Raw genomic sequence first — 17,518 nt, 5'->3', positions numbered from 1 at the left:
ATGGGAGGGAGGTGCCTGAAGCCCTTCCTGGAAGCTGCTTGAGTGGCCATCACTACTTCTCCTTTACTGTCCATTCTCCTCTGTGATCACTCACTGGTCTGCAGAAAGCTTCCTTCAAGACATTTTTTTTGTTGGATAAAATGTGCACAGATCTCCAGACAGGGCAGTGGGATGCATCTTTTCCCTGACAATTGCTTGTCCTATTGTCTTCTAGGACTACACAGAAGCTTGATCTCTTCTCTTGGAAGATAACAGGCAGATCAGTACATCCATAGGGCAGTTTTAAGAGCTTTAGAGCAATTTGGGAAAGCGTGTGAGGCTTTCAGTGAAGATGTTGAATGGGGACAAATGAAATGATTAATTCTGGTTTACAGAAATTTAGAAGTTTTCTGTTCAACTGAATTCATAAGCTGAGTTCAGAGCAAGGGCAGGGTTTTCCCAGTGCCATCTGGGTGTTTCAGCTTCCTTTTCCTGTAATAACAACCCATGCATCCTCTTCCCATGGTCTGCAACTCTCATTCTCACACAACAGGAGTTTTGCTTAATAAACAAACTCCTGCCAATTTCCAAAGACCAATTCAGGTAATTTTTCCTTTGAGCTTTCCCCAATCTCTCCTGGAAGAGTTGTATCATACTTGGTTCACAAAAAAATTAGAAAAGTGTTAATCTCTCTGCCCCTGGGAAAACTGTTTAAGGCCAAGAAGCTAAGGCTCGTCCATCTTCCCATGTTCTACAACACCCAACATGGTGTCAGCAAACCACACCTCATTGGTCCAGTACAGCCTGACTCCCCTTTGACAAATGCAATTTTATTGGGACACAGTCATGTGCATGCACTCACACACTGCGTAGCTGTTTTCCTGCCACAGCGACAGAACTAAGGGGTTGTGTAAGAGAATGAACCATTAACAAGAGGAGAGTGTCTGCCTCCCCATGCTCTGTAGGCAGTGATCTCCAGTCACTGACCTAGCATGTATGCAATGAAATGAACAGCAAACACAGGAAGGCATCTGAGGGTGAGGTTTAGGCTGGTGTCCAGATGATCTGAGTCCTAATTCTGCCTCCCTTTAATTGCTTGACTAAGGAAATAAGAATGGTGACGATGATGCTAGACCAAAAGACAAAAGTTGTGAGCATTTATTACCTGCTGGGCACCTGCTAAGCATTTTAAACTCACCTCTTTATCCTCCTACTCAATCCCAGAATGGATAGTTGTATTTTTCTCATTAAGAAGAACAGATTGAGGCTCAGAAAGGCCGCACTGCCTTAATGTGGCACAAAGAGGCAGGGCTGGGAAGCAGGTTTGACTCGCTCCATAAGTCAAGATTACCCAGACTCTCCCATAGAAAGCACACTTCCAAAATTAAGTTTGCTTATAAAATTAGGATTATTGGGTGAGTAACATGGTTTTCAATCCACTTTAGCAAGCAGAAACACATGTGTCAATATATAGCATTAAAAACCAATGGGAGATGGCTCAGCAGTTAAGAGCACTGGATGCTCTTCCAGAGGACTATAGTTCAGTTCCCACAAAAGGGCATCTGATGGTCTGGAATTGGAGTTATAGATGGTTCCAGGAGATCAGATGCCCTCTGCTGGCTCCTTAGGGATGCCCATGGTACAGACAAACATGCAGGCAAAACAGCAAATAGATTTAAAAGTATTGCTTTTAATTAAAAAATTATATATGGAACCTGGAGGTCCAGGAAATCTACCTAGGGTTCCCAGAATTCAGGTTTCCTGTTTCATCTCTCCCTTCAGCATCCCCAAAGGTACCTGACCTCCATGGCTGTGACAAACCTCACATACCAACCACAGTTCCAGCTCCTTGGCTTAATGGATGGTGTGGATGCCCACCCGCTGCTGTTTCTGCTTTTCCTTAGCATCTACCTGCTCAATGCCCTGGGTAACCTAAGCATGGTGGTACTTGTGAGGTCGGATGGGGCTCTGTGTTCCCCCATGTATTATTTCCTGGGTCACCTGAGCCTTGTGGATGTCTGCTTTACTACAGTCACTGTCCCCAGACTGCTAGCCACCTTGCTACAGCCTGGCCAGGCTGTGTCCTTCCAGGCTTGCTTTGTCCAGATGTACTTCTTTGTAGCACTGGGCATCACTGAGAGCTACCTCTTGGCAGCCATGTCCTACGACCGTGCAGTGGCCGTGTGCCGGCCGCTGCATTACAGTGCCATCATGACACCCTGGCGCTGCCTTTTGCTGGTGGCTGTATCCTGGGCTGTGTCCCATCTGCACTCCCTGCTACATACACTGCTCATCTCCGCGCTCTCCTACCCATCTTCTGCTCCAGTGCGCCACTTTTTTTGTGACATGACAGTGATGCTGAGCTTGGCAACCTCTGACACATCAGCTGCAGAGACTGCCATCTTCTCAGAAGGCCTGACAGTGGTACTGACCCCTCTGCTCCTTGTATCCCTCTCCTATACATGCATCCTTGTGGCAGTGCTCAGAGTGCAGACCACAGGGGGCCGGCGCCGTGCATTCTCCACTTGTGGTGCCCATCTGGTGGTGGTGTCACTTTTCTTTGGCTCAGTCCTTTCTGTCTACTTCCGGCCATCCTCCTCCTACTCAGCTCGCTATGACCGCATGGCCAGCGTGGTCTATGCAGTGGTCACACCAACCTTGAACCCTTTCATCTACAGTCTTCGTAATAAAGAGGTCAAAGGAGCCCTAAAAAGGGGTTTCAGATGGAGAGCTGCTGCCCAAGTTGAGTAATGGAAGATATGGGTTAACTGGCATGTCAGTAATAGTGCTACTCCCAAACCAGTATAGTCTCATCTATTCCACCCTTCCTTCATGTTTTATTAGCTTTGTTCCTACACAGACTAATGCCTTGTTAAATAAGAATTAGATACCATGCGAAAATGAGTACATATTTATATAGTGGTGTGTGACACAACATTAAACGACCGTAAATTGGTTGCCTTTGCTGTTTGGATGTTCAAAATACAGTCTAGATTTAAATATGGAAAAATAATGAGAACAGAAGAAGATAAGGTCATCTATGCGGCGTAAACTCAGGCTGAAGATGTTCTGAATGGCAAATGGGGAAACTGGAGGAGAAGGGGACTGGGGAGTGCTTGTGCTGTGATGCTAGGCACGGCCACACAAGCTCCTCCTTGGGATACTGCTAGGTGTTTTAAAAGCGATTTTGACTTAGTTTCCCCTCACAGATTCTATGTTCTCTTCTTGCATTGTGACCATGCAGAGACAGCATTCTCCCTCAACTACTGCCTCCACAGCCATCCCATCTTCCCTGGGGAGTATTCTGCAATTTCCTCTTATTTCTTGAAACACTGTATCCAGAAGAGCCTGCTGCTGTATTACTGCAAAACACTCTCCTAACTTTGTGGTGCAGACACCTAGCTACAACTTCCACTGATTATTCCATCAGTCTTTGGGCAATACTGTAACAATCTAGAATATGCCTTCCTACCTTTTCACTATTACACCATTACTGTTACAGGATTTAGTGATGGATTGTTTGTGGCAAATGCTGTCGTAAGTGCACCAGTCACATGGCTCTCACCAAATGGAAGTCTATGAGGAACTGACATTGTACAACACAGGAAACAGACTGAGAGAAGACTAGAGGCTGCTCCAGGATCAGCAGCCTCAGGAGTTCATGCTCTGTCGTGAGCAGCAGTGTATTCCATCATCTTCACCTTATTGAACAACTTTCAGTTGCTCACATAGAAACTTAACTCCTTGAACACATTTGTGTCTACATGTACTTGCTTTGGTTATTTTTATTACATCATCATCATCATCATCATCATCATTATTAATTTTTTACTAGTTATATAATTATTATATGCATTAGTGAAACACAAACTGATGCACAATTGCTACACAAAGAAGTAAATTTTAAAACAAAAATGCAGCTGTGATTGACTTTAAAATCATTAAAAGTATCCAGGAGGAAAAGTAGATATTATTGCATAATTATCAAGTTAAGCAATATATAGAACTCAACAGAGAAAATTCAAGTGAGTAGAGAGTCTTCATTCTATTCTGTAGAAATAAACTTTGTTTAATAAATACCTAATTTCATGTAATTTCAACATTGCAATATGATTACAATGTAATTTCTAAACAGATTGTTATAGAAATTAATAAAATAGACTGTAAACATGTTTGAAAGAGAACTATCTCAGGAATACTTTGAAAGAGAACATTTAAAAATTTTTTATTACTATTAAATCTCAGGGCCTTTGTTTGTTTGCTTGTTTGTTTGTTTCTAAAAGTCATTATATTTAGGTGTCCTTTTTTCTCACCCAGAATATTTTTATTTTTTGTCATTTTTTCGATTAAAATATCATTACATCATTTCCTTTCTCCCTTCCCATATCTTCTCCTTACTCCCTCTCAGATTCATGGCCTCTTTTTTATCATTATATTTTTGTAATTTAATTAATTTATTCAGATTACAACTCAGTTGTTATCCTATCACTTGTATCCTCCTGTTCCGCCTCCCTCCTGCTTTCACGCTCTTCCTCTCCCATAGGTATATGACTGAGGAGGACCTCCTCCCCCACTATCTCATCTTGGTAGCCTGCTTATTCTTTCTCTGAGTGACACCAGGCCTCCCCACCAAGGGAAAGTAGTCAAATATGGGGCACCAGAGTTCATGTCTGAGTCAGTTCCCGCTCTCCACACAACTGTGGAGAATGCACTGTCCATTGGCTAGATCTGAGTAGGGGTTCAATGTTTACTGCTCATATTGTCCTGGGTTGGTGCACTAGTTTGAACAACCCGCCCTGTGCCCAGATCCACCCATCATGATGTTCTGCTTGTAGGTTTATAGGACTCTCTGGATCCTTCCATTTCCCCATTCTCCTACATTTCTCTCACCTAGATTCCCAATAGGATATCCTCACATCTATCCCAATCTCTTGGTAAGTGAAGTTTTTCTGCTTCTGCATTAACTTACTCAGTATGATCATTTTTAGTTCCATCCATTTGTCCACAAATTTAGGGATTTCCTTGTTTTTAATATCTGAATAGTATTCGATGGTGTAACTGTACCAGTTTCTTTATCCATTTTTCGACTGAGAGACATTTAGGCTATTTCCAGGTTCTGGCTATTATGAATAAGGCTGCTATGAACATGGTGGAGCATATGTCCTTGTGTGGTGGAGCATCTTCTGGGTATATTCCAACTCCTCCAAGATCCTTCCCACTCACCCAAACCCACACCCTGTCTTTCCCTCTCATTAGAAAACCAGCAAACATTTAAAAATAAAATAAAATGAAATAAAATCCAGAATAGGATGAAACAAAGAAAAAAGCCAAGGAAAACTACATACAGACTCAGAGACATGCATTTGCACACAGAAAAAACCCCATACAAACACAAAACCAGAAACCATGATATAAAAGCCAAACACCTGTGAAGTAAAACAAAACAAAACACCTACAAAATTGCCCCCTGTGTGTTTGTTTTCTGTTGTCCATCTACTGCTAGGCATAAGATTTGCCCTTAAGCTGCACAGATGTTTTAGATGTGCCTATCAAAGTGTACCTTCTCTGCTAAGACACAAATACAGTGGCATCTGGCAATGAAAATAAAGAAAGAAATTTGAGATGAACACTTAGCACAATGCAGAGGCAGTATCTTTAGGTACTGAAGATAGCAACATCTGGTTTGCTGGTGATGGAGAGAAGAGAAAGAGGGTAATTATTCCTAACATGTATTTCAAATGGATCAGTAATAGAGATATAGAAGCTAACACTTCACACATAGTGTGAAAATGGTGCTATACAATATTGTAATAGAAAACACCTTCCAAAGGACTGCTAGAAAAACATGTATCAGAAAATAAGAGCAACTTCTTTTTCTGCCCCAGATTTAAAATGTTTAGTAAAAGAAAAGTAAGCAAATAGCCAATGGAGGGAAGTGCTACAACCATTCAGATAAAGTGACAACATCCCTAACAGAAAAAAGGAAAACAACTTAAAGCAAATACATTGCCCAAATAACATAAAAAAGGAAAATTGGCTGACAAATATTAAGGTTGGCTTCACCCATCCATACAGTAATTCAGCTTAAAAACAGTAGAATCTCATTTTAGCTATGATGGCAATAAACATCTGAAAGGAAAATTCAAACATTGGGGATACTAAGGAAGCAGCCATACTCCCATTTAGTATAAGAATGTCTTCATCAATTTGGCCATTTCCACCCAATCATAAATGCTCATATTCTTTGAGCTAATATACTTGTTTCTGAGAATGCATCCCTAGGAAAGTAGGACAATATTACAAAATATAGGGATTAAGGCATAAAACTGAAGCAGAATTATTTAAATCAAGAACAAACTGAAAAAACAATCCAAAACCCACCAAAAGTGAATTATTGAAATACATTATTCTGAGAGTGTACATGTCCTGTCAGGTGTGCTGGTGCTGCACACTGGTAGTCCCAGCATGTAAAAGGCTGAGGCTGAAGGGTCACTGCAAATTCAAGGCCACCATGGCTAATGTAGAAAGACCCTGCCTCAAAACAAAACAGAAAACAACAAAGCATTACAAGTCCTGTGAACTGCTGAGTATATAATACATTTGAAGTGAAAGCAATTGGACAAATGTTTAGCTCTCCTTATTTATTATACACACTTCTAGGCTGTGCATAGACAATATTTAGAATATTAACCTTTAACTGCACTGATACAGGGGTCAGAGAACTGCAGGAGACCCTTACATTTTGCTACTTAGATACCTTCAAGCAGGTGTCTACCATTTAGTAGTCAGTGTGTTTTTGGTAAAGCAAATAAAGATATCATTGGCACTATCAGGAAGATTTGTTTTTAAATGTAGTCTTTTAAGGCATATTTTAGGAAATATGAAAATACATTCAAGCCAAGAAATAATCTACAATAAACATGCAAAGCAATGAGAAAGGCTTTGTTCAATTAGGAATTAGTAATCACCTATATTCAAGATGTTTATGCTTGCTTTTTCTAAAGAAATAGAGAGCATCACTCATTATGATCATTTCTAGTTCAATCCATTTGTCCACAAATTTTGGAAAATCCTTGTTTTTAATAGCTGAGTAATATTCCATCGTGTATATATACCACAGTTTCTTTATCCATTCTTCTACTGAGGGGCACTTAGGCTGTTTCCATGTTCTGGCGATTATGAATAAGGCTGCTATGAACATGGTTGAGCAAATTTTCTTGTTGTGTGCTGGAGCATCTTCTGGGTATACTCCTAGGAGTGGAATAGCTGGGTCTTGAGGAAGCCCTATTCCCATTTTTCATATTCAGGGGGAGGAGGTCCCCCACAGCCACAGTCATAGGGAAGGGGGATTGGGGTGAAAGTGGGAGGGAGGGAGGAATGGGAGGATGCATGGGATGGGATAGAAAATGAGATGTAATAGGAATTATTTTTAATTTTCAATAAAAATGTGTAAAAAAAAATAAAAATAAAAATAAATGTCTACCAATCAAAAAAAAAAGAAAAAAAAAAGAAAGAAATAGAGAGCATCACATTATTTCAACATACAAGGGAGGAAAAACTTACCTAGGAATAACAAATATCACTATTTACATTTCATCAGACAATGCCATGGGCCATCATTTTACTATCTGTAATTAACCAGCATATAATAGGACTGGATGGCTCATTCCAGATTCTACAACTTTAGTTCAAAAGAGGAATTAACACCAAACATATAGATATCATCAATAGAAGTAGTTTACCATTAGCTGATGAATTCCCAAAGAAATGATAGTTTTGGGATATGATCACTAAGTAGGTTTTTAATCAACATATGAGAAAAAAAACCATGCAGGAAGTTGAAACAAAGAAAAAATGACTCCATAGGAAAAAATACATTTTTGGTGGCATGTACTTATTCAATTGGAAATAGTCCTCATTGAAAAAGTATGTTTGTCAGAAGCAAAGTACCAAAGTGACTGAAGAGTTGAAGTTGTTTTCAGGGAATTGGAAATTATTGTATATCCTTTGAGTACTAAATACCACCATTAGTGTTTATTCAGACTTAAATGATAAGTAAGGGCACCCCAGTGTGTGTCAGAGCTTAAGTTATGCCACATCTGAAGTAAAATGGTAACTTTAAAAGGCCTGATAAGCTCTATGTACTGAAACTTGAGGAAAGTCCCTGTATGCTTTATTATTTGAGATTGAGCCTCATATTTGAAAAAAAAATATTTTAATCATTAGAGTCACTGTGCCTGAGAAAAGTGGCTCATCTTCTTTGAAAGCAGCCTTCTTAAAGCTCCCTTTATGTCCTGATTCCTGAAGCAGTAGATGAAGGGGTTCAGCATGGGGGTCACCACTGTGTACATCATGGCCATGACAGTCTCTTTCACAGTAGAGTTATTAGGTGATGTACATAAATACAGACCAATGATTGTGCCATAGAACATGACACTACAGACAGGTGGGAGCCACAGGTGGAGAAAGCCTTGCGGACATTTCTGGAAAAGGGGACCTTGAGGATGGAGGACACTATTCATGCATAGGAGGAAAATATCAGTAAGAATGGAACAATAATGACAAGTCCTCCTAAAATAAGTATCACCACTTCATTGATCTGAATGTCAGAGCAGGCTAACTTCAGAAGAGCTGACATGCCACGGAAAAAGTGAGGGATCAGATGGTCAGCACAGAAAGAGAGGTGAGCCATGAGCAGAGTGTGTGACAACAAGATGACTGTGGTCACTATCCAAGATAGTGCCACCAGGCAGAGACACAGCTTAGGACTCATGATGCTAGTATAGTGCAGGGGGAAGCAGATGGCCACATAGTGGCCATAGGCCATGGCCACAAGGAGGAAGCTTTCAAGAACTGCAAAAAGCAGGAAGAAGTACATTTGTGTCAGGCATCCTTCATAGGAATTGGATGGAATTTGTCTTTGCATGTTCTGCAGCAATTTGGGGATGCTCACAGAGGAAAAGCAGAGGTCAGAGAAGGACAAGTTGCTGAGAAACAAGCATGTGGGTGTGTGGGGACAGGAGTCTAATTGAATGAGGACAATGATAAGGAGGTTGCCCAGGACAGTGGTGAGGTACATGGCCAGGAATAGGGCATAGAACAGGTCTTGCTGGCATGGTTCAATGGGCAAGCCCAGGAGGAGAAAGTCTGAGACAACAGTTTGATTTCTTCTTTCCATGTTGACTTCTTAACCTGTTGAAACTTAAGAGTTATTTGTATGAATATACAATGTAGAAAATTTAAGAAGACATTTTAAAAACTAAACGCAACCTTTGTGAGTCATAAAAGATTACTTCACTACTCTGTGTTTTTCCAAGTGTGTAATAAATGGTTACACAGAGCAAAGATGTGGTATTGATTAAATGCAGCGATAATGATTTATAAAAGAAAGGTTTTCTGAAAGTACATTTGTTATCTCAGCTACTTGGAAAGCTTCTGCAGTCTAAGTCCAAATGCACAACAGAAAAACTAGCCTATAAATAGTCAGTATCAAATGCATTAATGAGTTGTTTAAACTATCAAAAGGGGGCTAGGGTGTAGATCAATGGTAGGGAAATTATCTAGCCTGTGTGAGACATGGATTTTGCTTACCAGAATCACACACAAGACCATTTTTGATGGTCCATATGGGTTCCAGAGATGTTGAAATATTTCAGTTAGGAGGAATGAGCTGAAGAAATTTAGTATACTATACAAAAGAGATACTATAGATGACAATATATCATGCTCTTTACAATATTTTTCAATGCATATAAAATGTCCTTAACTATGTGGACAAAGGCATATTGCTAGTTAGCTAGAACTGACAATTCTGCAAGGCATCTAGCCTTCAAAGGCTCATGCTGTCAATGATAAGTGCATGTAGTTAAAACTATTAGTTATATAGCAATGACATAAATGCATCAGAAAAAGCTAGAAGCTTTTTCACAATAGAAAGCATCAATTAAACAAGGCTGAAACTGGCCTCTAGCAATATGAGCAAGGCACAGTCTGAACCATATTCCGAATTTCAATTTAATTTTAGAAATACAAACATATTTTCTCTGGACTTCATAGTTATCTTCATGATATTCATCCATTTTGGATATACTTTTAGTTTCTTGATGATATATTATTTTAGTGTATATAATAAATTCATTTATAGTATATTTTCTTTAATTTTAATAAACATGTTTAAATGACAAAGCAAACAAAATCAATTATGTTAAAATTTTGTTTAAACTTATATACCAAACCATCCATTTTTAGCCTATAATGAATATTAACATGTTTCTTATTCTTTTTTCCAAAACTCAGTATGCATTGCACACTTATAGCACATCTGTTCTTAAATTGGTCTCCTTTAAGTGACCAATAGTAATATGTGTCTTATGGTTCCCTTAATAGGACTTGACCTGAGGTAGGCCTTATCTGTGGAAAATTTAATATATAATTAACATGATATATAAAACTATTTTAAGCATAGTAGTGCTAACATACCAAAGCATTGTCATTGGCATGCTACATGCTTGGAGAACTTTTGGACTGCACAGAACCCTTGTGGAGAAAGTCATAAGGATAACCAATCCACACACAGTGAAGAGGCCCATCATAGAAACAAATGGACCCTTTCCTCTAAAATCACTAGAAAACCCTCAAAACCCCCAACTATTGAGTCATGTTCCTCTGGAAGGTAGACATGACATCAAACAACTGAGCCTGAGGGCTGCAGTAGAGTCCTAGAATTGGAGCATTAACTCACAGCTGAAACACAGACATATGACATGGGCAACCAATGGGGAAACTGGAGACTTGACTGAGTCAGGCTCCCAGTGAAACCAATGGGGTCAGATAAGAGGAAATAAAACATTGGCAAAGGCCAGGCTGCCATAGGCAAAACAATATAAGGTTCCTTGATACAACTCTGCCCAAAACAATTCTTGCACTTTTTGAAAGCTAAAATTCCTGTATGTCCTCCTTGGAGGCTAAGACTGTGGTAGACCATGGGGCAGTTAAATGTAAGCAAATGAGAGGACCATGTAGCCATGGCCCATTGACAGGTCTTCTGAGCTTTTTCCCATAACCTTATCTTGGATCAGATAACATGCAATACCTGCTAACACCACCTGCCTTCTTGCTGCTGTGCATCTACCTTTCCTACCCCCAAAAGAAGATCAGTATGTATCAATATGCCCCAACTCTCCTACTTCTTCAGCCACTTGTACGAAAGCTGCTAGAAAGGAAATGAAATACTTCAGCCCAATGGCCACTTAGACACACAGGGGCTAATTAGACTGCAGAAGGACATGAGGGACTCAGATGGTGGCAATTTAGGCAGGAGAAACTCTCCCGCTATATATAGACACTAAACTTTCCAAATCTTTCTATCTGACTCTTTAATAAAATAGTTTAGTGTTTATTTTATGTGTGTGATTGATTTGCCTGCATATACGTCCATGATCACATATATGCTAGTGCTCATGGAGAACAAAAGGGAATAACAGTTTTTCTGGAAATGGAGTTACAGATGGCTGTGAGTCACCATGTGGGTGATGGGAATCAAACCTGGGTCCTCTAGAAGAATATCAGGAGTTCTTAAGTACCAAGTCATCTCCTCAGCCCTGCATCGAATTCTTTTTTTTTTTAAATTTTTTCCTTTATTAATTTATTCTTGTGACATCTCAATGGTTATCCCATCCCTTGTATCCTCCCATTCTTCCCTCCCTCCCATTTTCCCCTTATTCCCCTCCCCTATGACTGTTCCTGAGGGGAATTACCTCCCCCTGTATATGCTCATAGCGTATCAAGTCTCTTCTTGGTAACCTGCTGTCCTTCCTCTGAGTGCTACCAGGTCTCCCCCTCCAAGGGACATGGTCAAAGGTGAGACACCAGAGTATGTGAGAAAGTAATATCCCACTCTCCACTCTACTGTGGGGAGTGTTCTGTCCATTGTCTAGATCTGGGTAGGGGTTTAAGGTTTACCGCCTGTATTGTCCTTGTCTGGTGCCTTAGTTTGAGCGGGACCCCTGGGCCCAAATCTGCCTATCATAATGTTCTACTTGTAGGTTTATAGGACCCTCTGGATCCTTCTACTTTGCCATTCTCCCATGCTTCTCTCATCTAGAGTCCCACTAGAATGTCCTCCCCTCTGTCTCAGTTTCCTGGTAAGTGAAGGATTTTATGGGACATGCCCCTTGGGCTAAAATGCAGATATAAGTGAGTATATACCATTTGAGTCTTTCTGCTTCTGGGTTAACTCACTCATTATGATCATTTCTAGCTCAATCCATTTATCCACAAATTTTGGAAATTCCTTGTTTTTAATAGCTGAATAGTATTTCATAGTGTATATATACCACAGTTTCTTTATCCATTCTTCTACTGATGGACACTTAGGCTGTTTCCATGTTCTGGCTATTATGAATAAGGCTGCTATGAACATAGTTGAGCAAATTTTCTTGTTGTGTGCTGGGGCATCTTCTGGGTATATTCCAAGAAGTGGACTAGCTAGGTCTTGAGGAAGCCCTATTCCCATTTTTCTGAGATAGCACCAGATAGATTTCTAAGTGGCTGTACTAGTTTGCATTCCCATTATCAATGAAAGAGTGTTTCTCTCTCCCCACATCCTTGCCAGCATGTGGTGTCACTTGAATTTTTGATCTTAGCCATTCTGATGGGTGTAAGATGGAATCTCAGAGTTGTTCTGATTTGCAATTCCCTGATGATTAAGGAGGTTGAGCATTTCTTTAAGTGTTTCTCAGCCATTTGATATTTCTCTGTTGAGAATTCTCTGTTTAGTTCCAAGCCCCATTTCTCAATTGGGTTATTTGGTTTGTTGGTGTTTAATTTCTTGAGCTCTTTATATATTTTGGATATTAGACCTTTGTCAGATGTAGGGTTGGTGAAGATCTTTTCCCAGTTTGTAGGCTGTCGCTTTGTTCTCTTGACAGTGTCTCCTGCCTTACAGAAGCTTCTCAGCCTCATGAGGTCCCATTTATTAATTCTTGACATTAATGTCTGGGCTGTTAGTGTTCTGTTCAGGAAGTTGTCTCCTGTGCCAATATGTTCCAGGCTCTAACCCACTTTTTCTTCTAAGTGACTTAGTGTCTCTGGTTTTATGTTGAGGTCTTTAATCCACTTGGATTTGAGTTTTGTATACGGTGACAAATATGAGGCCGGTTGCATTTTTTTACACATAGACATCCAGTTAGACCAGCATCATTTGTTGAAGATGCTATCCTTTTTCCATCGAATGGATTTGCCTTCATTGTCGAAAATCAAGTGACCATATGTGTGTGGATTCATATCTGGGTCTTCGATTCGATTCCACTGATCAACCAGCCTGTTGCTGTGCCAGTACCATGCTGTTTTAATTACTATTGCTTTATAGTACAGTTTGAGATCAGGTATGGAGACTCCTCCGGAGCGCCTTTTATTGTACAAGATTGTTTTAGCTATTCTGGGTTTTTTGTTTTTCCATATGAAGTTCAGAATTGAACTTTCAATGTCTTTTAAAAATTGTGTATGTATTTTGATAGGGATTGCATGGAATCTGTAGATTGCTTTTGGTACGATGACCATTTTTACTATGTTAATTCTCCCAATCCATGAGCAAGGAAGATCATTCCATCTTCTCATGTCATCTTCAATCTCTTTCTTTAGAGTTTGAAATTTTTTTCAGACAAGTCCTTCACTTGCTTAGTTAGATTAACTCCTAAATATTTTATATTGCTTGTGGCTAATGTGAAGGGTGTAGTTTTCCTAATTTCTTCCTCTGCATGATTGTCATTTTTGTATAGGAAGGCTACAGACTTTTTTGAGTTAATTTTGTATCCAGCCAATTTGCTGAAGGTGTTTATCAGCTGTAGGAGTTCTCTGGTGGAATTTTGAGGGTCACTTATGTAGACTATCATATCATCTGCAAATAGGGATAATTTGAATTCCTCCTTTCCCATTTGAGTACCCTTGACCTCCTTTTGTTGTCTTATTGCTCTGGCTAGAACTTCGAGTACTATATTGAAGAGATATGGAGAGAGTGGGCAGCCTTGCCTTGTTCCTGATTTTAGAGGAATTTCCTTGAGTATCTCACCATTTAATTTGATTTTGGCTATTGGCTTCCTATATATAGCCTTTATTATGCTGAGGAAAGTGCCTTGTATTCCCGATCTCTCTAAAACTTTAAACATGAATGGGTGTTGGATTTTATCAAATGCCTTCTCTGCATCTAAGGAGATGATCATGTGGTTTTTATTATCAGTTTGTTTATATGGTGGATTGCATTGATGGATTTCCATATATTAAACCATCCCTGCATGCCTGCAATGAAGCCTACTTGGTCAGGATGAATGATATCTTTGATGTGTTCTTGTATTCATTTTGCAAGTATTTTATTTAGTATTTTTGCATCGATGTTCATCAGAGAAATTGGTCTGAAATTCTCTTTCTTTGTTGAGTCTTTGTGAGGTTTAGGTATCAATGAGACTATGACCTCATAGAATGAATTTGGTAATGTTCCATCCCTTTCTATCTTTTGGAGTAGCTTGAAGAGTATTGGTATTAGCTCGCCCTTGAAGGTCTGGTAGATGCTGCACTGAAGCCGTCTGGCCCTGGGCTTTTTTTGGTTGGGAGACTATCAATGATTGCTTCACTTTCTGTAGGGGAAATGGGACTATTTAGCTTGTTTATCTGTTCTTCACTCAACTTTGGCAAGTGAAATTGATCAAGAAAATCATCCATTTCCCTTAGATTTTCAAATTTTGTGGCATATATGCCTTCAAAGTAGGATCTTATGATTCTTTGTATTTCTTCAGTGTCTGTTGTTATGTCTCCCTTTTCATTTCTGATTTTGTTGATTTCAATACTGTCTCTCTGCCTTTTAGTTAGTTTGGCTAATGGTCTGTCTATCTTGTTGATTTTCTCAAAGAATCAGCTCTTGGTTTTGTTGATTCTTTGGACTGTTTTCTTAGTTTCTAATTTGTTAATTTCACCCCTGAGTTTGATTATTTCCAGACCTCTACTCCTTTTGGATGTTTCTACTTCTTTTTTTTCTAGGGCTTCCAGTTGTGTCGTTAAGGTGCTTATGTGCGATGCTTCCAATTTCTTTTTAAATACAATCAGTGCTATGAATTTTCCTCTTAGCACTGCTTTCAATGTATCCCACAAATTTGGGTATGTTGTTCCTTCATTTTCATTGAATTTCAGAAACTCCTTGATTTCTTTCTTTATTTCTTCCGTGACCCAGGTGTCATTTAGCAGAGAGTTGTTTAGTTTCCACATACGTGTAGGCTTTTTGTTATTTCTGTTGTTGTTGAATTGCAGCCTAAGCCCATGATGATCTGATAGGATACAAGGTATTTATCAATCCTCTTGTATCTGTTGAGGCTTTCTTTGTGAACTACGATGTGATCAATTTTGGAGAAGGTTCCCTGGGGAGCAGAGAAGAAGGTATATTCTTTCTTGTTTGTGTGAATGGTTCTATAGATATCTGTTAGATCCATTTGACCCATGGCATTGGTTAATTATGTTATTTCTCAGCTTAGTTTCTGTTTCAATGACTTGTCCTTTAGTGAGAGTGGGGTGTTGAAGTCTCCCACTATTATTGGCTGGGGGATCGATGTGTGGTTTAAGCCTTTTTAGCAGATCTTTTACAAATGTGGGTGCTGTTGTATTGGGAGCATAGATGTTCAGAATTGTGATGTCATCTTGGTTGACTTTACCTTTGATGAGTATGAAGTGTCTGTCCTCATCCCTTTTGATTAATTTTGGTTGAAAGTCTATTTTGTTCGATATTAAAATGGCTATGCCTGTTTGCTTCTTGTGACCATTTGATTGGAATATTTTTCCAAACTTTTATCCTGAGGTAATGCCTATCATTATGAGTGAGATATGTTTCTTGAATGCAGAAGAATGTTGGATCCTGTTTATGCACCCATTCAGTTAGTCTGTGTCTTTTTATTGGAGAATTGAGACCATTGATGTTGAGAGATATTAATGACCAGTGACTGTGAAGAGTCTTAATTTTGATGTTGGTTTCAGTCGAGCATTTGTGGAGTTGTGTTTTTGCCATGGTATAGTTATCTATTTCCTGAGTCATTTTGGTTGTAGCTTGACCCTTTGGGATGGAGTTTTCCTTCTAGTACCCTCTGTAAAGCTGGATTTGTGGACAGGTATTGTTTAAATTTGGTTTTGTCATGGAATATTTTGTTTTCTCCATCAATGGTTATTGATCATTTTGCTGGGTAAAGTAGTCTGGCCTGGCATCTGTGGTCTCTTAGGGTTTGCAGGATCTCTGTCCAGGCCCTTCTGGCTTTGATGGTCTCTACTGAGACGTCGGGTGTAATTCTGATAGGTTTGCCGTTAAATGTTATTTGGCCCTTTTCCCTTGCAGCTTTTAATATTTTTTCTCTGTTCTGTATGTTTTGTGTTTTGATGATTATGTGACGGGCAGTTTTTCTTTTCTGGTCTATTCTATTTGGTGTTCTGTATGCCTCTTGTATGTTTATAGGCATCTCTTTCCTTAGATTGGGGAAATTTTCTTCTATGATTTTGTTGAGAATAGTTTCTGGGCCTTGGAGTCTGATATCTTCTTTTTCTTCAATGCCTATTATCCTCAGATTTCTTCTTTTCATGATGTCCTTAATTTCTTGGATGTTTTGTGTCAGGAGTTTTCCAGATTTGGCATTTTCTTTAATGGTTGCTTCAAGATCTGTGATTGTATCTTCTAGACTTGAGATTCGTTCTTCCATCTCTTGGATTCTATTAGAAAAGCTCAGCACTGTGTCATTCACATTCTTTTCTGAGGTCTCACGTTCTCGTTTTTCTTCTGTCTGTGTGTTTTTCATTGAATCCATTTTCATCTTCATATCTTGAATAGATTTTTTCATTTCTTTCATCTGATTTTTTGTATATTCCTGAGCTTCTTCTATTGTCGCTTTATAGATCTTCAGATCTTGAACCGTTTTATTTATTTCTTTCATCTGGTTGTTTACATTTTCCTGAAAATTTTTCAGTTCCACTCTATGTGCTTCTTTTATGTCTCGCATCTGCTTGGCTCTGTCTTCCTGCATCTGATTTCGAATTTCATTTGTTTCCTCCATTATCATCCTCATTACCAAGGATTTGAGGTCATTTTCTTGTGTTTCCATTGTATTTGAGTTCTCTGGGTTGTTTTCTTTGGGATAGCTGGAAACTGGAGATGCCATGTTTTTTTGTTTGTTTGTTTGTTTGTTTTTTTGCGTATGCTTTTACACTGTCCTTTAGACATCTTGCCGTCTCTGTTTTTGTTCGGTAACTTCCAGAATTGGGTGGAGGGAGTCTGATGATAGATTCACTTGTTTTCTCACGATTTCCATAGGCTGGAAGCTCTGATACTTCACTGGTGTGGATGGCAGGAGGTTAGCCCTGTCGTTTTGGGCTCTCACAGCCATTGATCCTCAGCTCCCCTTTGCTGTGGTTCCTTCAATCTTTCTGGGTCTCTGAATGAGCTTTGGATCAGGCCAAGGTATCCACAGTCTTTTGGGTCTCCGGCTAAGTCCAGCCAGGGATACTGAACCCGAACCAT

At 39.4% G+C, this 17,518-nt stretch overlaps 1 protein-coding gene and 1 pseudogene across 2 annotated transcripts; one reads left to right on the top strand and one right to left on the bottom strand.

Annotated features, from left to right (window-relative positions):
- Window positions 1-1,785: 1,785 nt before the first annotated feature.
- Window positions 1,786-2,730, top strand: OR1R1 (olfactory receptor family 1 subfamily R member 1; the record flags this gene model as incomplete). The annotated part of the gene is made up of 1 exon (XM_084749865.1): window positions 1,786-2,730. The coding sequence occupies one exon, from the start codon at window positions 1,786-1,788 to the stop codon at window positions 2,728-2,730; it is 945 nt and encodes a 314-aa protein (XP_084605991.1).
- Window positions 2,731-8,207: 5,477 nt separating this feature from the next.
- On the bottom strand, window positions 8,208-9,157 carry LOC311578377 (olfactory receptor 1E5-like; annotated as a pseudogene). The gene has a single exon. The product of its transcript is annotated as an olfactory receptor 1E5-like (transcript).
- Window positions 9,158-17,518: the final 8,361 nt, after the last annotated feature.

This window comes from Acomys minous (genome assembly GCF_964271855.1).
Source record: "Acomys minous genome assembly, chromosome: 12".
Lineage (NCBI taxonomy): Eukaryota > Metazoa > Chordata > Mammalia > Rodentia > Muridae > Acomys > Acomys minous.
The sequence above is the reverse complement of the archived record's forward strand: the minus strand, read 5'-3'. Positions and strand labels throughout refer to the sequence as shown.